This window comes from Trachinotus anak, unplaced genomic scaffold, assembly GCF_046630095.1.
Source record: "Trachinotus anak isolate AG129_WGS33_773 ecotype Australia unplaced genomic scaffold, CSIRO_AGI_Tana_v1 ptg000026l, whole genome shotgun sequence".
Taxonomy (NCBI): domain Eukaryota; kingdom Metazoa; phylum Chordata; class Actinopteri; order Carangiformes; family Carangidae; genus Trachinotus; species Trachinotus anak.
The window spans coordinates 12,457,134-12,475,762 of NW_027273877.1; the positions used below are offsets into that span (position 1 = coordinate 12,457,134).

The 18,629-nt window shown below is 42.9% G+C and overlaps 2 protein-coding genes across 3 annotated transcripts in view; one reads left to right on the top strand and one right to left on the bottom strand.

The window, feature by feature from the left end:
- LOC139609622 (protein NLRC3-like) overlaps positions 1 to 18,629 on the top strand; it is a 248,792-nt gene that overhangs the window by 30,347 nt on the left and 199,816 nt on the right. The gene's annotated exons all lie outside the window — the stretch shown is intronic.
- LOC139609946 (protein NLRC3-like) lies at positions 8,111 to 18,198 on the bottom strand. The gene is made up of 6 exons (XM_071465017.1): positions 18,170 to 18,198; positions 15,386 to 15,505; positions 15,053 to 15,282; positions 12,962 to 14,822; positions 10,840 to 11,016; positions 8,111 to 8,361 (listed from the first exon to the last, which is right to left on the bottom strand). The coding sequence occupies exons 1-6, from the start codon at positions 18,196 to 18,198 to the stop codon at positions 8,139 to 8,141; spliced, it is 2,640 nt and encodes an 879-aa protein (XP_071321118.1). The 3' UTR covers positions 8,111 to 8,138.

Sequence of the window (18,629 nt, forward strand, 5' to 3'; positions counted from 1 at the left end):
TATTCACTTGAATACATACAAGTATATTAGAATTATTGAGGTACAATATTCACTTCCTGAATCAGTGACAGATCATCTTCCTGGCAGCAGTGCACAGAGTGGAAAAGATTTCTAGCTAGATTTTTCTAAGAAAGTGGTGTTAAAAGATAGTAGGCTGTAAGTGCTCTTTCATAGTGAAAATTGAGTTCCATCTGTAAATACCTTGCTTTTCCATGGCCAGTCACAATCTCCATAGCTGTATGTGATCTATTCTCGTGGGGCTGATGTCCTTTAGTGCAAATAAGCACAGATGGGGCTTTCCATCCACTGTGATTGTTTTCATTTTGCTGTTTGGGTTCACATGATCATCATTGACAAGTCTCCCAAGGGAGCCATCTTCTCTGGCAGCATCAATCCTGAAGCAGCAGGAACACAATGTTACAAAGTGTAAAAATATATACTGACACACACAAGCAATTAATGCAAGTTTCACTGTACAATTAAGGAATCATGTTTCTGGAAGGATTACTAATCTCCTTTATTCTTCTACTACTTCTTCAACCATAGAATAAGAAAAAGCAGACTTTATATTTATGGGTGACTTATAACTTGAGCACAGCAACATAATAAATATAGCAATATACATTCCATAATTGTTTTCCATTGAAACGAAATTCAAAAGTAAAAACTTGAAGTCCGTCATGGTACAGTCTGAGTCTGCTTTCATAGTCTTGTTTAGTTATGACTTGTCCTCTGTATTCAACAAGTAAATCTCCCTTGTGAAAGTGCCGGCAGCTGAACACTCTCCACCTAAACAACAAATGATTACTCAGGAAAAGTGACAAAATGTAAACAATGCTTTAACATAGGCCTGTGTGACTCACCTTTGTATGAGTTAATGTACTTAACATCAAAACCATCCTTGTCTTTACACAGGGATGAAAAATACACAGCCTCATCTTTAGGTTTTAGCTTGTTCCTCACTTGTTCCAGTCACTTTATACATATCTGAACATGATCTATTTGAAGCATTGAGTTTTGATGCGTTGCTTCTCTCACTATCTCAACCACACTGTAGTTGTCACTAGTGAGAGACATTATCACATGCACTATCATAGGATGCATATCTACATTTGTAAGAACCGCCACGTACACATGCACAAACATGAAAAGATAACAGCCTACAAAGGTTCCGTCAGATTAAGAAATGAGGGCAGCCAAGAGCCAAAGAGTAAAAGCGGCCGTTTACGTGTTCTTTGCAACATCATGTTTTGTTTTAGAATTTCTTGCATTGAAAACATCAACACAATCTTTTCTTTTTCATTTTGGTATGTTTCAGGCGTCCTACACAGTACAGTATCTGATCTAATTCATCTGTATGTTGGAAATTAGAATTCTAATGCCCCACAGCATTACTTCATGACAGTCAGCTAAAGTGCTGACATAGACAATAATTTATCAATGCATCAAAATAACTGATCAATCAAAACTAATAATGCTAGGGAAGGCTTTTTATCAAATGAAAAATGCAGTAGGATTTCAAAATCAGTTTTTTGTGTGTTTTAAATTGATACTCTGAAATAAAAGATGAGGGTAGTTCATTAACTTGTCTGCACCAAAAGTTAAAGTAAAGGTGAAGTTATGGCAGCTGACGTTTCCTGGATAACCGACAATTCTGTGTTTAAATCAGATTAAAACAGTGGATTCGACAAAACCCTGTATTATGGGGACTTCCAGCGGTCAGCCAATGAAATGCTCCGAATCATACACGTGTGAATTATTTAGTAGCGGGTGCGATACCACAGTCCCACCAACAGGGGCACTGTCTCGACACACAGGCAACACACACACACACACACACACAAACACACACACTACAGTAAAACATTATATTGTTTACAGCTCAGTTATAAAACATTGATAAGAAAAACATTTGGGTTGCCAGGTTGTGCAGGTGATCATCCTCCTCCTCCTGTAACACCTTGATCATGCAGACTCCATTATTAACAGTTTGACCTCTGACCTTCAGGAAAACAAGTTACAGAGCATCTGGACCAAAATCATCTCATAAACATTTTAAATGAAAGTCTTTTTATCAACTTTTATCATCAGTTTATTAAAATGTATAACTGCAGATGACTCACTGACTTTTGCTGCCGACTCATTAGAAAGTGAGAGAGTTGTTTTCATGATTACGAGCTGAACAATGAAACACAGTCACTGACAGAGTGGGAGCTGACCAGTAAAAACAGCAGGGTCAGTGTCTCGGTGCAGCCGGTCTGTTTTGGTTCCCATCATTCTGTTAACACCTGATATTTCAGATTTGTGCTGTGAAGCTCCACATTGTGACCATGTCAACTAAACTGTCCCACTGCAGGGTCCATCCAGCGTTCACACTCCACCTGTTTGGTTATGGACTCTGGTGTGTTTGTGTGTGTTGTGCTCTCAGCTGACACCACCTGAAAACGATGACTGACCTCAGGACTGTGATTAAACAGCTCTGAAATCCATCTGGTAACGTAAACCATCAGGGAAGAGATCCTATGACTGATCTGGAAGCCTCACAGTTCTGAAGTTAAACAGACACAGTAACTGTCCTGCTGGAGCCTGTTTCTTCCTGTCTCCACCTGTGTGCCTCACCTTCCTGTTCCAGTCCTTTCATACGACACTGATAAGAACTTTGAGCTCTTTGTGACCTGCTGAGTCTTCTGCCACTGGAGTCCGTCCACTTCAAGCTTCATCATGAGCTGTGTTCAGAGATGCTCCTCTTGTAAGTGGCTGTCTGAACCTCTGTCATCACTGAGCTGCTTCACCACAGAGCTGCTGCTCACTGGATGGTTTCTGTTCCTGCAGGAGATCAGCAGCTGCTCAGCTCTTCAACCCACCAACAGTCAGAGTCACTGAGGTCTGTTTGGTCAGGAGGCAGGAGAGGAAGTGATTGGCTCAAGGGAATCACCAACCAGCCAATCAGCAACAAGTTGTCAGTGTGGGTGCAGACCATGAAGTTTCAGAGCATGGTTCAGATTAAAGCAGATAATCACTCAGGTGAGCAGGTGAGTGTGAGTGAAGGCCGGTGCAGAAACCGTGGAGCTGCTTCACTCTGTCCTGACACATGAAGACTGACAGACTCTGCAGGACAGGTGGTCCCTCTGGGCAGCAACAGGTCAAACTTGGCTCTAAAATGTTTTTCAATTCAACTTTATTGATATAACATATAGATAACATACATAAAATATGTCCTACAAACACTTTGGCCAAAGTGATTCACACAGGATTAAAACAACACAACAACAAAAAACACTGAAAAGACATCTAAAAGAAAGGTAGTGGAAGAGCTTAGTGATCTGCATGGAACATAAAACCAAAGAAAATCTCATGTCACAACTTTACAGTGGTTTCTGAAAGGTACAGAGAATCACAACAGTCTAAACAGGTAGTGATAAAAGTGTGAGTGAGGATTCTGAGAGACTTTGGAAACATTTCTTATTTCTTCCTCTAAAGATCTGAGGCTAAAGTGATCCCAAATATGTGATTAGTGTTTTCATTTGTTTGCTGAGACCCAACACAAAGTGTAGATTTTCTCTTGCTGCTTTTAAAAGGTTTTTACACATCCATGTGTTAATGTTAGCGAGACAGGTGATGAGAGAGAGCAGTGCAATGGAGTCATTTGGGGAAACAGAGATGTACAATTTTGTATCATCAGCGTACAGATGGTACCCAATATGGTGATGATTGATACTGTTTCCCAATGGGAGCAAATATAGTGAAAACAGGATTGGGCTGTGAATGGTTCCTTGAGGAAGACCATATTCAGTACTGTGGGTCCCCTGAGGATATTCACCATTCCTATGGCTGTTTCATTAAATAAGAATAAATCAGACTAAAACACAGTCAGAGACCGGCTCATTTCTCATTTACCACTTTGATTACAGCACTCTCTGTGCTGTGGGTTGCTGAATAACCAGATTGGAACTTTTCTAAAATGTTACTGGTGAAATGTGAGTGGCTGATTAAAAACAATTTTCTCTCAAAGAAATGTGTCTGGAATTATTTAACTGGCAGTCCAGATTGATCATTGACATTTTAAAAGCAGTAGGTTTCCTGAGTTCAGAGGACTTTATTAGTCTTGTTGTTCCTTAGGAGAGAGTAAGGTAGCAGATTGGTTGACATCATAGCTGGGAGCCCATGAGAGTGTGTGTGTTAATATTTTCTATGCTGGCTCTAACAGAAATGTTTTCTTTTAAAACTGTGCTGAGATTTTCTCAGTTGAAAGTTGAGTTAGACTGAGAGCAGGTGGTGGATTTAAAAGATTATCAACTGTAGAAAAGGAAACTGTGGTTATTTTGGTTTTCTGAATTAATTGTTAATTAAAACCCTATGTTTAAAAATATACAAGTGAACATGTGATTTGCTTTTCCTCTGTCCTCTCTCAGTTTTTCAACAGCTTCTTTTTCCATGGTGATTTGATTTGTGGTGTTTTTTGATCAGGAGAAACTGAATCTAAAGAGAATCTTAAATTATCATTGGAAGCAACAAGGTCATTGAATAAGTCAGTAGTGGATGGAGGAAATGTGTTCAAATGATTTGCTAATTATGGCCATTGATAATGCTGCACTTCACATCAACAGTCTCTGGATGTAAAAACAGTCGTGTTAAACAAAGACAAGAAACAAGTGAAATGCCAACATTAAAACCTCTAGTAAACAAAGCCCAGAGTATTTCTGTGGATCAGCTGTGAATGACAGCCAATGAGAGAAGAGAGGAGCTGATGAAGATGATGACGCTCTCACCAGCCCTGGGTTTTACCTCTCAGGCTGAATTAATCTCTGATTGGTGGAGGTTGTTCTGGCTCCTGAAACTCTACTGCCCCCCTCACTGTGTCGGTGAAAGTTTAAGCTTCATTTGAATTTACACTGAATTATTATTCTGCTACAAACAGCAGAACTAAACACCAGTCAAATATAAGGCTATAAAGAACAGGAAGTAAATATAAAAACATTATTTACCACACAGAAGGATTAATTAATTAATGATTAATTAAACCAATGATACTTGTTGACTTATCATTAAGATATATAGACATGCTCATATAAAAATGCTGGGAGATATGGCTAAAAATCTCATATCTCAACAGGCTTAAGAGAAGCAGTAAATGTGCAATAAAATACAATACTATGAAAATGTAACAGTAACATAATGAGTAGATTTTAACTTCAACTGACTTTTTACTTTTATCTTAAAATATTTTAACTTCTACTACAGTAAAAATCTCTTTTGGTTTCTATTTGCTGCAGGGGCTGGTTACAAATATTTAGCATATTCAGTGTTATGAATGAGGCTTCAACGTCTGAGTCAAACTAATCTTCAGAGTTCAAGTCATTTTACTGTGAAATTCCCTCTTTGTGAAGCTCAACAAGGAAACTGTTCAGAGCTGAACTCCATGAGCTTGAAGTCCAGAGACACTGATGATGCTCTGTCAGATCCAGAGGAAAACATAGGGATGATGGTGGACTGGACTCTGTGTGTGACAGTGGAGCTGTTCTCAGATCAGTTCAGACTGCAGCACTGAGAGTCATCTCCACTTCTTCTGATTCCTCTGTCAGTCACTGCTGGATCAAGCTCTCCTCTCCACTCTCACCCCCTCCAGCTGTACAGAGAAGAAGAAAGCAGAGGAGATGAATCAGTGTTTACAGAGACTCACTTCATCAGTCAGTGATGCAGCAGGGACTTCAGTCCTGTTCAGACCAGATGTGCAGCAGCTGCTTCCTCTCAGCTCTCATGTTAACGTGTTGGAGTGAACACACTGAGCTGGAAGCTCACAGACCTGCAGAGACGTTCAGCATCAAGTCTGTTCACTCTGCACATTTCACTCAGTCCACAGTGGAAACAAAGTGCTGAGTCAGCAACAGGTCAGTGATGGATTCACTCCTGTTACCTGTCAGCTGATGTCACTTTAAACACAGAGTCTCTGTGTGTTGATCAACATGTGAGCTGCTTCTGAAACATCACCTGACTGAACATGGAGGCTGTCACTAAGAGCCAGGGACTGTCAGGCTCCATCACACTGATCTCAGAGCTGTGACACAGAGGAAACTGATCAGCTGTTTAGTGTTGAAACCAGAGAACAAACAGTCTCAGATCAGATTGGACAGTTTGATGAATGAGGACACTGTCTCTGTCCATCTGTGAGGCTGTCAGCTGGAATCAGCTTTATTTCCTGTACACATCAACACAACAACAACAGTCGTCTTCACATCAACTCACACACATGATCACAACAAGCTTCTGGCTGCTCTGATTGGCTGACTGTTGTCTCTCTCTCTGTCTTTCTGTCCAATCCTGAAGCCTGTCCCCGTTCTCCTCTCACAGCTTCACTGAGGAAAGCAGCCACTGAGGAGGTTGGAGGTTCACAGGAAACACTGGATCTTTGCTCTGATACTAACTGTGTTTAGTACAATACTGCTGAGAGCAGCATGGACTGACTCTGCCCCTCTACTGACCTCAGAGTCTCCAGTCTACAGTCTGGACTCTCCACGAGACCACGGAGATCCTTCAGGTCTGGATCCTGCAGGTTGTTGAGACTCAGGTCCAGTTCTCTCAGATGGGAGGGGTTGGACTTCAGAGCTGAGCCCAGAGAAGAACAGCTGATCTTTGACAACCTGCAGCTCCTCAATCTGAATAAAGAATCAAAGATGTAGATCAATGATTGATAATCAATCAGATTTGTCCTGATCAATGATCTTTGTCTAAAATGAGTAGAGTGACTTTGTCCTTCTGTTATTGTGGATCTTCATCATGTCAGTACAACACAACATTGTCAACACAACAGTTGTGTGTGTTGTGTTGCAGATGAAAACACACACACACAGTTTGATCAAACAGACATTAGTCCTGACACTTCACTGAAATCTACTGAAAAAAAGAAGATTGTTTCTTCACTTTCTTTGGACAAATATTAGTTGTGAGGATCTTGTGTATGTTGTTGTGATAAAAATGAATTGACTTGAACAACTAACACTGGACATTTTCTACAGGGGATTTAGAAAACATGAGTCCTCTGACTGAGAGAAATACGAGTGTGTGAGCTGTGAAGGTTGAACTGAAGTGAACAGACATTATTCATGACAAGTGAGTGAAATGAGCTGAAACTGAAGAATCATTCTCAGTGTGAGAGAAGAACAACTGGAAACATGAGACAACAACTATTTACAATGTCATTCATTCATTCACAGTCAATGGATTCAACTTGTGTGTGAAGCTTCATTAGCTGTGGATTCAAGATATAAGATCTACAACAGTGAACTGACCTCAGAGTCTCCAGTCTACAGTCTGGACTCTGCAGAAAACCACACAGACCCTTCACTCCTGGATCCTGCAGGTCCTGGTTTCTACTCAGGTCCAGTTCTCTCAGATGGGAGGGGTTGGACTTCAGAGCTGAGACCAGAGAAGAACAGCTGATCTCTGACAAACTGCAGCCCCTCAATCTGAATAAAGAATCAAAGATGTGAGTTTAGGAGACAAAGTTCCTGCTTGAAACCACAAAGAGTCAAACAGACAAAGTAAAAACAGCTCTCATTAATATTCATGACAACATGCTGCTGCTTCAATAAAGACGTAGTGACTCCACCTCTTCAACTCTGCCAGCTCCACCTGTGGCTCCATCTATACAAACTCATGTTGTGCAGATTCTACTAAAGATCCTCAAGTTTTCAAAGACAACAAACATGTCAGGCTGAAGTTTGGAGACATGAGAACAAATGTATAGAAATATATATTAAATTCACTAGTTGATGGAACGGCAGAGACACAGACACCTGGTGACTGAGCTCAAATATTTAACAAAGTCAAACCTACAGGATTTAAAGTGATGAAACACCATGTTGCTATGACAACTTGGCTTTGAATATTGGAGTCAGTACAAACATCACAGAGCCTTATAAAAGTGTTGGGACCATCAGCTATTGATTATAGATCAGTTATTGTCTGACAGATTCAATGTGTTTCTGTTGGTGTTTTAAAAAGTCATGAGGTGAAAGTTGAAGAGAAACAGTCACTGGACTAAAAGCAGAGAAGAAGAAAACAGACTTTACCATGAAGATCCTCGGTGTGGATCAGTATAATATCAGCCTCATGTCTGCAGCTCAGTGTCAACACAACTTTCACATCACATTCATCTCAGCACAGAAAGAAAACATGGAGTCTGACCTCAGAGTCTCCAGTCTACAGTCTGGACTCTGCAGAAAACCACACAGACCCTTCACTCCTGGATCCTGCAGGTCCTGGTTTCCAGTCAGGTCCAGTTTTCTCAGATGGGAGGGGTTGGACTTCAGAGCTGAGACCAGAGAAGAACAGCTGATCTCTGACAAACTGCAGTCCATCAATCTGAATAAAGAATCAAAGATGTAGATCAATGATTGATAATCAATCAGATTTGTCCTGATCAATGATCTTGGTCTAAAATGAGTAGAGTGACTTTGTCCTTCTGTTATTGTGGATCTTCATCATGTCAGCCTTCTACACACATCATCCAAATGTCAGCACAACATTCATACAGCTGTTGGTGTGAACACAGGTTGATCAGCTGCTGCTGACCTCAGTTCAGTCTGTAATCAGAGGAGAATCAGAGGATTCACGTCTGTTTAGTCTGTTCCCTCTCTGACACTACAGACATCAGCACAGAAACAAAACACTGAGGACGTGAACAAACAGTGAGAACTCAGTCACACTGTTCAGAACAAACATGGTGGAGCAGCTTCAATGTTCCAAAGTCACCAAACAACTGCACAATGTCACATTTACAGGAGGAGGGAAAAGATTTCTCTGTGTCCACATCTTTAAAGAAGAACTTGTGTGACTGTTGAGAACTTGAGGAGGACGAGTGCTCGGCCTCAGTCTACCACCGGTGTTACAGCCCATTCTGTGAGCCGTCAGATTCTGTGACCTGCAGCAACAACCAGTTCACCTTCAGGTAACGTTCAGAGCCTCCTGCTGGAAAACACCACAGATTTATTCAGCTGATCTTCACTGAATGAGGAAGTAGAATTCATCTGATTTTCACATCAACCCCCCAGTGAGGAGCAGACTGAGTGAGGACGGGGTTAATGAAGGTCACAGAGCAGAGATCAAACCTGTGCTCACAGTCCTACAACCCTTCAGCTCAGCACAACGTCCACGGTTTAGGTCTGATAGTTGATGAACAGAGTTTCTCTGAGTGTCAGTGTCAGTCTGCTCTGGTAACTGCTCCTGAACCACAGTCACATGACCACTTGTGTTATTCATGTGATTAGAAGAAGTGTTCACACACAATCAACTAGATATGACATGAAGGACACCTGGAGCGCTTTGAGTTCACAGTGCACAGGTTCAGAGAAGCACAACGTGGACTTGAAGAGAACAGAAGTGAGAGCAGCTCAGTTCAGGTAACAGGGACCAGACTGATCTGCCAACAAAACCCCTACAGCCAACCTCCCCTGGAGCTCAGCTTTCAGAGCAGGCTCCTCTGCCTCTGCTGCCAGCTCTGTGTATCTGAGCTGTTTCCTCTCAGAGGCCGTTTCTCCTGCGTCCTCCCATGGTACTGTCAGCTCCACAACATACACAAGCTGCTGTGTTTCTGACCACAACACAACATCTGCTCTCAGATCAGTGGCAGCTGTCTCCTGAAGAACTGGGAGCTGTTTTCCTGGATCTCCTCTGATTGGCCAGTCCCTCCCTGCCTTCAGCTGCATCACGCCTGTTCAAAGCTGCTTCCTGAGTCCTTCACCCTCACCAACAAATCAAATCCATCTTGTCTCCTTCTGCCTCCAGTGAGTTCACCTCTGAGCTCTGACTCTCAGTGGCTGCTGGGAGACACCTCAGCACCTGCTGATGTCTCCAGGTGTGTGGGCCTGGAGACAGGCTTGTTTTAGCCCCTGATAGAAGGAGCCACATGAAGCTCCACCTGAACATAGAGGACATGTTGGCTCCTCACCTGTTTATTCACTATGATGTTGGGGAGGTGGGAGCTGCTCATAAATTGCTCCCAGCATCAATCTAATCCTTCCTGCCTCCATGTCCCAGCTGAGTTTCCTCTTGTCTCCACTTTCCCGCCTCAGCCACTGGCCCTGCTTTGATCTGGTTTGTGTTGCAGTCTGAAGGTCTGTGGCTTCCCATGATGCTGCAGTGCTGACATCAACACACAACAACAGCTGCAATATGTGTTGGTTGCAGAGAGCTGCAGCTTTGCTGGTGTTCAGATCAGCAGCAGCAGCAGAAGATCTGTGAGACTGTTGCAGTTTGATTCTCATCAACTTTCTGATTTTAACATCAAACTCTGTCAATTCTCTGCTGCTCTGAATCACAAACACTGTGACTGCTCTCATCCAGGGGCCGAGTGGGACCCTTCATTTTACCTGGAGATCACCAGTCCCAGCTGTTAATAACACACAAAGACAAACAGCAGCTAACACAAGCACAGGGCTGCTGCCCAACAACTAGCAGCTAGCTATACTAGCCACATTTAATATGAGCTGAGCTAGCAGCTAGCTACAACGCCCCTGCTTAGCATTTCAGCTGCCAACTCAGCTTCAAGGCTCAGTTCAGGCTGCAGGATGGTGCAGCGAGGTAGACCACTTTTATATAACACAATATTATTAGTCTACACAATAATCAGTCCGGCCCCGGCCCCCAAACGGCCCCCGGGGATTCTCCTGACCCTCCCCATCATCACTCTGCTCCTGGTCTCATCTTCCTTCTTTCTCTTCACTGGCTGATTTTTTAAATCCTCACACAGAAATCCTGAAAATGAACCAACCAATGAAAAACTGGAACTTCACAGATTTGAACTGAATATAAAACTACAACAGCTCCAGTCAGTGAACTGACCTCAGAGTCTCCAGTCTACAGTTTGGACTCTCCAGTCCAGCACACAGCTGCTTCACTGCTGAATCCTTCATGTCCCAGTTTCCACTCAGGTCCAGGTGTCTCAGATGGGAGGGGTTGGACTTCAGAGCTGAGGACACGACTTCACAGTGAGTCTCTGAGATTCCGCAACAAATAAGTCTGTGATGAGAGAAAACATAAAGTGTGTTAGAATAAAATCAGACAGTTTGTAATAAAAGACACTGAAGTTAAAATGCATCTGATGAGAAAAGATGATGATGTGATGAACATCTGCTCTTCACATCTGTGGCTCAGCTCATCTGATCTGATTGTGTTTGACATGAAACAATAATTCTCATCACTCTCTCTCAGACCTGCAGAGTTTCATGGGAATCTTTGTTGTGCAGATGAAGGAGGGAAAATGATGTTACATTTCTGCTTCCATCATATGATTTGATCCAGAGTCAGAATCTTGTTCAGAAAAACAGTTTTATTCTCCACTGTTTTTAAACTGACTCCAGATTGCTTGGCTCTGCTGCCTCTCTGTAGAAGTCAACACACACCACTGCATAAAACACATCTGGCTCATTGTGGTGAATCAGTGGCAGCGCCCACGTTGATCCATGAACAAACTGTCCTCAGTAAAACACTAGTGATCAACACTTAGTGGACTCGATTTGATCCACAAGACCATGGAGGAGGGTTAGGTGTCAACTCAGTCAACAGTTCAATCTAATCTCTGTTTGCTGCCTGGTTTTCACAGAAGGTCCTCACAGAAACACGACACTGAGCTCTGGTGTGTAGAAGAAGACTGAATCCTCCCATTCTGCTCTGATAGATTCACACCTGTGTTCTTGGCTGAAGCTGAACATTTCCTGATCCGACTCTCCTCTACAGCAACAAGAGAGAAAACACCTGGGACTTTCTGTCTCATTCAGCACAATCTATGGAAAGACTTTAAAGCTCCTACATGACACTTGAAAAAACACAAGTTCACTCTTCAACATGAAAAGTTCAATAATCAATAAAGCTCAGCCTTGATCAGGTCAATACATCTCCACTCTTGGTCTGCTTTGACCAGTTGAGTCATTTCACTGATGTGATGACTTTTCTCTGCTTGTGCAGCTGTTACATTCTGTTTGATCATGAACCATTATCCCATCAGTGTTTGTTGTTACCACAGTGGCTGCTGTTCAGCTCCACTTTTAAAGCAGCTTTCATTGGAGCCCACTGTTGTTGTCTCCTGTGATTTAAAGGGGGGGGGCGTCCCCTAACATCCTCCATGCTCATCATGACTTCAGTCATCTCTGGACAATGATTCAGGTCTTATACAAACTTTACTAAACACCTGCTAGAACCTGCTCATTAGAGCTTCACTGCATTCACTGTTCACTGTCAAACACTGATGACTGTTGTCATAGAAACCTCATGAGTCCTGAATACAGACCTCCACAGATTCATCACTGCTCTCCTGTAACACTGTCACAATGGACAGTATCAACAAAGCTGAACCAGAGACATCTTCTTTTTTCATTCACACATTCTTCTTCCTCAAAAATAAAACCTGGTGCCTACATTACCCACAATGCACCTCAACCACCAACCCTCGGCTGTTACATTAAGGTGTGTTATGCAGCAGAGATTAGGGGGGGCTACAGAGGCCTGGTGTCGTCCTCAGGTGACATCACCTGAGGACACACTAAAGGTTTAATACTACTGTTTTCTCATATGCAGGTGTCCTCCCCAACACCTGGAAACACCTGGAAACACACTGAGGTGTAAGATCAGTGGAGCTGCTTTAATTAGTTTGATCTGGTTTGAATTAAACCAAAAAGACTCAAAACAACACAGAACATTAACAAATCAATGATGCATCCAACAATTATTACAAATAAACAAAACAAGTGTTCTATCAACTTAACAGCAACAATCGCAACCAACTGAAACATCTACATTTTGGTGCTCACAGCATTTACAACACCTCCAGAAAAAAACACAACTGACCTTTGATTGTTTCAAAGTAAAACTAAGAATAATGAGAATAAATGGAAAGTGTTTCTGAATTTAACTCAACTACTGATCTAATCTACTGACTGATAATTATATTGATCATGTCTGGACTCACCGAGCCTTCCTGCAGTTCCTCACAGCTGGGATCAGTCTCAGTCGTCCCTCCTCTGATGTGTTGTACTTCTTCAGGTCCAATTCATCCAGAACCTCCTCTGACATCTGCAGCATGTAGGCCAGAGCTGAGCAGTGGATCACAGAGAGTTTCTTCCCTGATCTGGTCTCTGACTTCAGGAACTCTTGGATCTCCTGATGAACTGAGTGGTCCTTCATCTCCATCAGACAGTGGAAGATGTTGATGCTTCTGTCAGGAGAGAATTTATCACTGTTCATCTTCTTCAGGTTGTTGATGGCTCTCTGGATGGTTTCTGGACTGTTCTCTGTCTGACCCAGCAGACCTCCTAAGAGTCTCTGGTTGGACTCCAGAGAGAGGCCATGAAGGAAGCGAACAAACAGGTCCAGGTGACCATTTTTACCTCTGAGGGATTTCTCCATGGCTGCCCTCAGGAAGACATCTAGAGGTAGATGATGACTTTCGTGGTTTCGAAAAAATTGAGAAATCTTCTCAAAAACAGACTCTGAGGTTGAGTTTCTGTGTTTGTAGTCTTGTCCCAGGAAGTTCTCCAGGACCTCTGTGTTCCTGTTGGTGTAACAGTGGAACATGTAGACTGCAGCCAGAAACTCCTGAATGCTCAGATGAACAAAGCAGTAGACTGTTTTCTGGAAGATCACACTCTCTCTTTTGAAGATCTCAGTAAAGAGTCCTGAGTACACCGAGGCCTCTGTGACATCCAGACCACACTGCTCCAGGTCTTCTTGGTAGAACATGATGTTTCCTTTCTCCAGATGTTCAAATGCCAGCCTCCCCAGCTTCAGAAGAACTTCCCTGTCAGCCTCCATCAGCTCCTGTGAACTCGTCTCATGTTCCCCATCATACTTGAGCTTCTTCCTCTTTGTCTGAACCAGCAGGAAGTGTGAGAACAGGTCAGTCAGGGTCTGGGGCAGCTCTCCTCTCTGCTCTGTAGTCAACACGTGCTCCAGAACTGTAGCAGTGATCCAGCAGAAGACTGGGACTTGACACATGATGTGGAGGCTCCTGGACTTCTTGATGTGTGAGATGGTTCTGCTGGACAGCTCTTCATCACTGGATCTCCTCCTGAAGTACTCCTCCTTCTGGGTGTCAGTGAAGCCTCGTACCTCTGTTACCCTGTCAACACATGTAGGAGGGATCTGATTGGCTGCTGCAGGTCTGGAAGTGATCCAGACCAGAGCCGAGGGAAGCAGGTTCCCCTGGATGAGGTTTGTCAGCAGCAGGTTGACTGAGGACGTCTGTGTGACATCAGACACAACCTCCCTGTTGGTGAAATCCAGTGAAAGTCTGTTTTCATCCAGGCCGTCCAAGATGAACAGAACTTTACAGACAGCCAGCTGCTCTGCTGTGACCTTCTGTAATGTTGGATGGAAAACATGGAGCAGCCTGAGAAGACTGTACTGCTGCTCTCTGATCAGGTTCAGCTCCCTGAATGAAAGCAGAACCAGCAGACTGACATCTTGGTTCTCCAAGCCCTCTGCCCAGTCCAGACTGAACTTCTGCACTGAGAAAGTTTTTCCAACACCAGCGACACCATTGGTCAGAACCACTCTGATGTGTCTCTGTTGGTCAGGTAAGGCTTTAAAGATGTCGTGGCACTTGATTGGAGCGTCATGGAGGGTCTTCATCTTGGAAGCTGTCTCCAGCTGCCTCACCTCATGTTGGGTATTAACCTCTTCACTCTGTCCCTCTGTGATGTAGAGCTCAGTGTAGATCCTGTTGAGGAGGGTTCCACTTCCTGTTCCATCACTTCCTTCAGTCACACGTTCACATCTGCTCCTCAGACTGATCTTATGTTGATCTAAAACCTCCTGCAGACCACTATCTGCTGAAAGAGAAGAGACAATGTCAGACTGAAGACAGAGAATCTGAGAATCTGCTGATTATTTTCATCAGCTACAGAAAAACTAAAGAGCAGCAAAGAAAAGCTTTTTAATGTTGTGCTTTTTAGAATCATCTGAAATGTCAGTGCTGTGTGATAGAACAACTGACACTGGAGAAAACAACAGGTCCTGGTTTCAGAAATGAAGACATCAGCAGACACATGTTCAGTCTCACTTTGTACAGTGCTGCTCTGACTGGCTGTCTGCAGTCCAGGTCTGGTTCTGGGTCTTTGTCCACACTGGGGACAGGAGGGGTCTCCTGAAGACCCAGACTGGTCCCAGTATGAGGTGAAGCACTGTCTGCAGAACCAGTGTCCACAGCTGGTAGAGACTGGATCCTTCAGGACGTCCTGACACAGAGCACAGCAGGACAGCTGCTCCTCCACAGAGACACCACTCCTCTTCCTCCCTCTGTGAAGACATGTCTTCATCACTAACATGTCACAGTCAAATATGTCTAATAACTGAATCATCTTCAGCTCAGTTTACAGTAGATACTGTCTCTTACTGTGAGTCTGAGGGTCCAGGTTGAGGCCTGAAGACCAGAGGAAGATCTTTGGACCGGTCACTCTTCATAGACAGACAGCTGGATCCTGGAGACTCTGCTCTCAGTCTGTGGTTCTGACCTCTGCAAACACAAACATGTTTTTATTCATATCACATGGATCACTGATCAATTCTCTGATGACAGAGTCATTGTGGGAACTCTCAGCTGACGTCCTGCAGTGATGTCACCATTCAGCATCGCACACTGTACTGAAGGATGGAAGCAACACAGCAGCATCCAGAAACAACACTGTTGTGTCAGTCAGTCATTAAATGTGTCCAGTCTCCAGCTGTTGATGACCTGTCTCACATCAGCTCTAAAGAAGCAGAGTGATACAAAGGTAAGATGAGAGGATCAGATGTCTGTGACCTCGACACTGCCACTGCCACAAATGAAGACAAAACAACATCCTGACTAAAACTAATGGCTGCTGATGTGTCTGCTCTTCTTCTCCATATTGATTCTTTCTCTGGAGTTCAGCTTCATTTCACACAAGGAGGCCTGTGTGTTTCTACATGACTGTGACAACAGCAAACACCACATCCTGCTGCAGGCTTCATCTGACCATCACACAACTTCACTGACAAACACACAGTTTGTCAGAGTTACATCTGCACAGATATCAGTGATGGTAAAGACAGTCTTGTGTGTAATTAAAGGATCATTCTGCTGTTATTCTACATGTTTGTTCTTGACAAAAAAAACCCCATGAAAAGAGCCAAACCAACAGTGTGTGAGTTTGTCTCTCAACACTTTGTGACTTCCCTCCTCTGTCTGTGGCTCTCAGCTCTGAGCCCATTGGTTCCTTCTGAAGACTTCGGGCCTATTTTAACCATCTAGGCACATGGAGCCAGAGCATTTAGGACAGAGAGCTCTCTCCCATCCCCTCTAAAAGCCAGGTGCACCTGCACCTTGGTGGATTTCTCTGATAACGGTGAATTTAGCAGGGAGTAAGACAGAGCTCTTCTCTGCAGAGGAAACTGCTGGTGTGCAGAGTGAAAGTGTGCGAGCAGACGTCTACAGCTACAGCAGGATTCCACCAAACAGGCCCGGCTGAAAAATATTCACCTAAAGGCGCAATGCATGTTTTTGTTCCCTCACTTTCATATTTTACAGCCTCAGGTGAAACTGAATGAAATGAGATAGAAATGAGTCGACAACGCTCCTGACCTCACCTCATTTTAACACCAACACACACTAGCAAAGACACTGGTGTTGTGCTTTGTGCTGGTGTAAGATTGTTAGGTAGTTCAGACTGAAATTAACATTTCACCACATTTAGTTGCAAATAATGTTAAAACCAGATTTACAGCAATATTTGTGAACTTTGTCATATTTACTCTTCTTAAAGCTGTGGCTAAGATAATTCAGATACTTTCAAACCTGGACCCTATTTTCCATCATTTTGGGCCTAAATGGAGTCAGTCCAATATGATGCAAGAACACTATAAGAGGTAAAAGGCTGCAACTTAAGAAAACAAGGCAGTTGTCCAAATTAGTACGTCCACTGAAAGTTCCTGATTTGCTACTAACAGGTTCAGATTATTAATATATGTGTCTGACAATATTATGGACAGGGTTCCTACTGAGACAGACATTTTTGTTAAAGGAAAGATCCTTTTTGTTTAACCAGAAACAGCCATTGCTCTATTCAAAGCCACATACCAGACTCCATTGACAAAAACAGTAAATCTACCTCACAGAACATGGGAGCTGTTGGTATACCGCTGCCTCCATTGCTCAGTTTGTTGGTGCTATTGGGCGACTTTCAGTGGTGGAATAACATATTTCAAAACCCTGCAGACAACAGAGCCAGTGCTAAAGTGCCAAAGGGCTTGCAGAGATGGTTCTTCCTCCCCAGGACGATGGTGCACATTGACCAGCTGGTAGTCTCAGAAGGTGTCCTGCAGGCTGCTGAGACGTGCTGGTCTCATCCAGTCCTGCAAGTGGGTTCTCACATTTCATTTGAAATTCTGCAATACAAAAATGCTCCTCCAGCTTTAATAGATGAGTTCTTTGATGCGTCTGTCTATATCTGGATGTAACTATGGCAACTGTCAGTGTCAGCTTGTATAGTACATGGATTATAAATGAACTCATCTTTGTTCTTCTTTTCAAACAATGTGAAATCTACTGTGGTGTCTGGAAGTATCCAAGGTGGTATTCCTGACAATGTCACTGTTGGACTGACGTTTTATTGATTTCACTGATTTCAGTTCTGAAGCTTTCTGATTCATTGTCCACCCAAAGCTTTTTGTTTCCCTCTTCTCCTTTTCCCAGCCAGGTTTAACGTCTCTGGTGTTGGATGACCTGGACTATGACCCTGTAAACTGATCCAGTAATTCAGTGATATCTGTCATCTTCTCATTTCTAAAGGCACGTCTCCCATTTCCACCTGTAAGGCTGTAGTTGGGGTTGTTTTAAACATACCTGTGCATCATCTCAAAGCTTGATATTGTACATGATCTCATTTTTTGAGAGAAGTGTTTGCTGCTGATCCATCAACCACATATGTACAGTCCATGTCATTTTCTCATCAAATCATTTCCCTAAAAAGCTTTCACTCTCTCCAAATGCTGAGGACATCATTTTAGTCTCACTTCACTATTATTTTCCTTGTACAGAACACTGTCTTATTAAATGAAATTTAAAAGCCCCTTTATATGACTGGTACGTTACGTCTGCCCTTCTCCACCCACTCCTCTTGACTGTGGATCACGCTGGATTCAGCTTTTATTTTGGTACTTCCTCTGACCAGCAGTGCGAATTACCATATTAGCGAAAATTTAAGTTTCACCAATATCTAGATTTGACATTAAAATTTAGACTTAATATCAACATTATATTATTTGTATGTGTTAAAGAAAAGTGAACATGACAAAGTTCAAATATTGATGTAAATCTTGTTTAAAGAAAAAAAGTTGACTAAATGTGGTGAAATGTTGTTATTTCAGTATGAACCACTTTACAATCAGCGGCCCATATTACATAGAGCCTGAAATCTGTATAAACAGCTGACAAATATCTAGTTTGATTTTAAAGAGGCTCAGTCATTTCCTCCAACAGCTGCTCACTGTAGTTTGGATCAAACTAACTGTGGAGAGTGAAGCTCTGACATGTGAAGCTCATCATTCAGGCTGTAAAATGATCCTGCAAAGTGTGGTCAACTCTGTTAGATCCCAGCTCATCCAGGTTCACCAACACA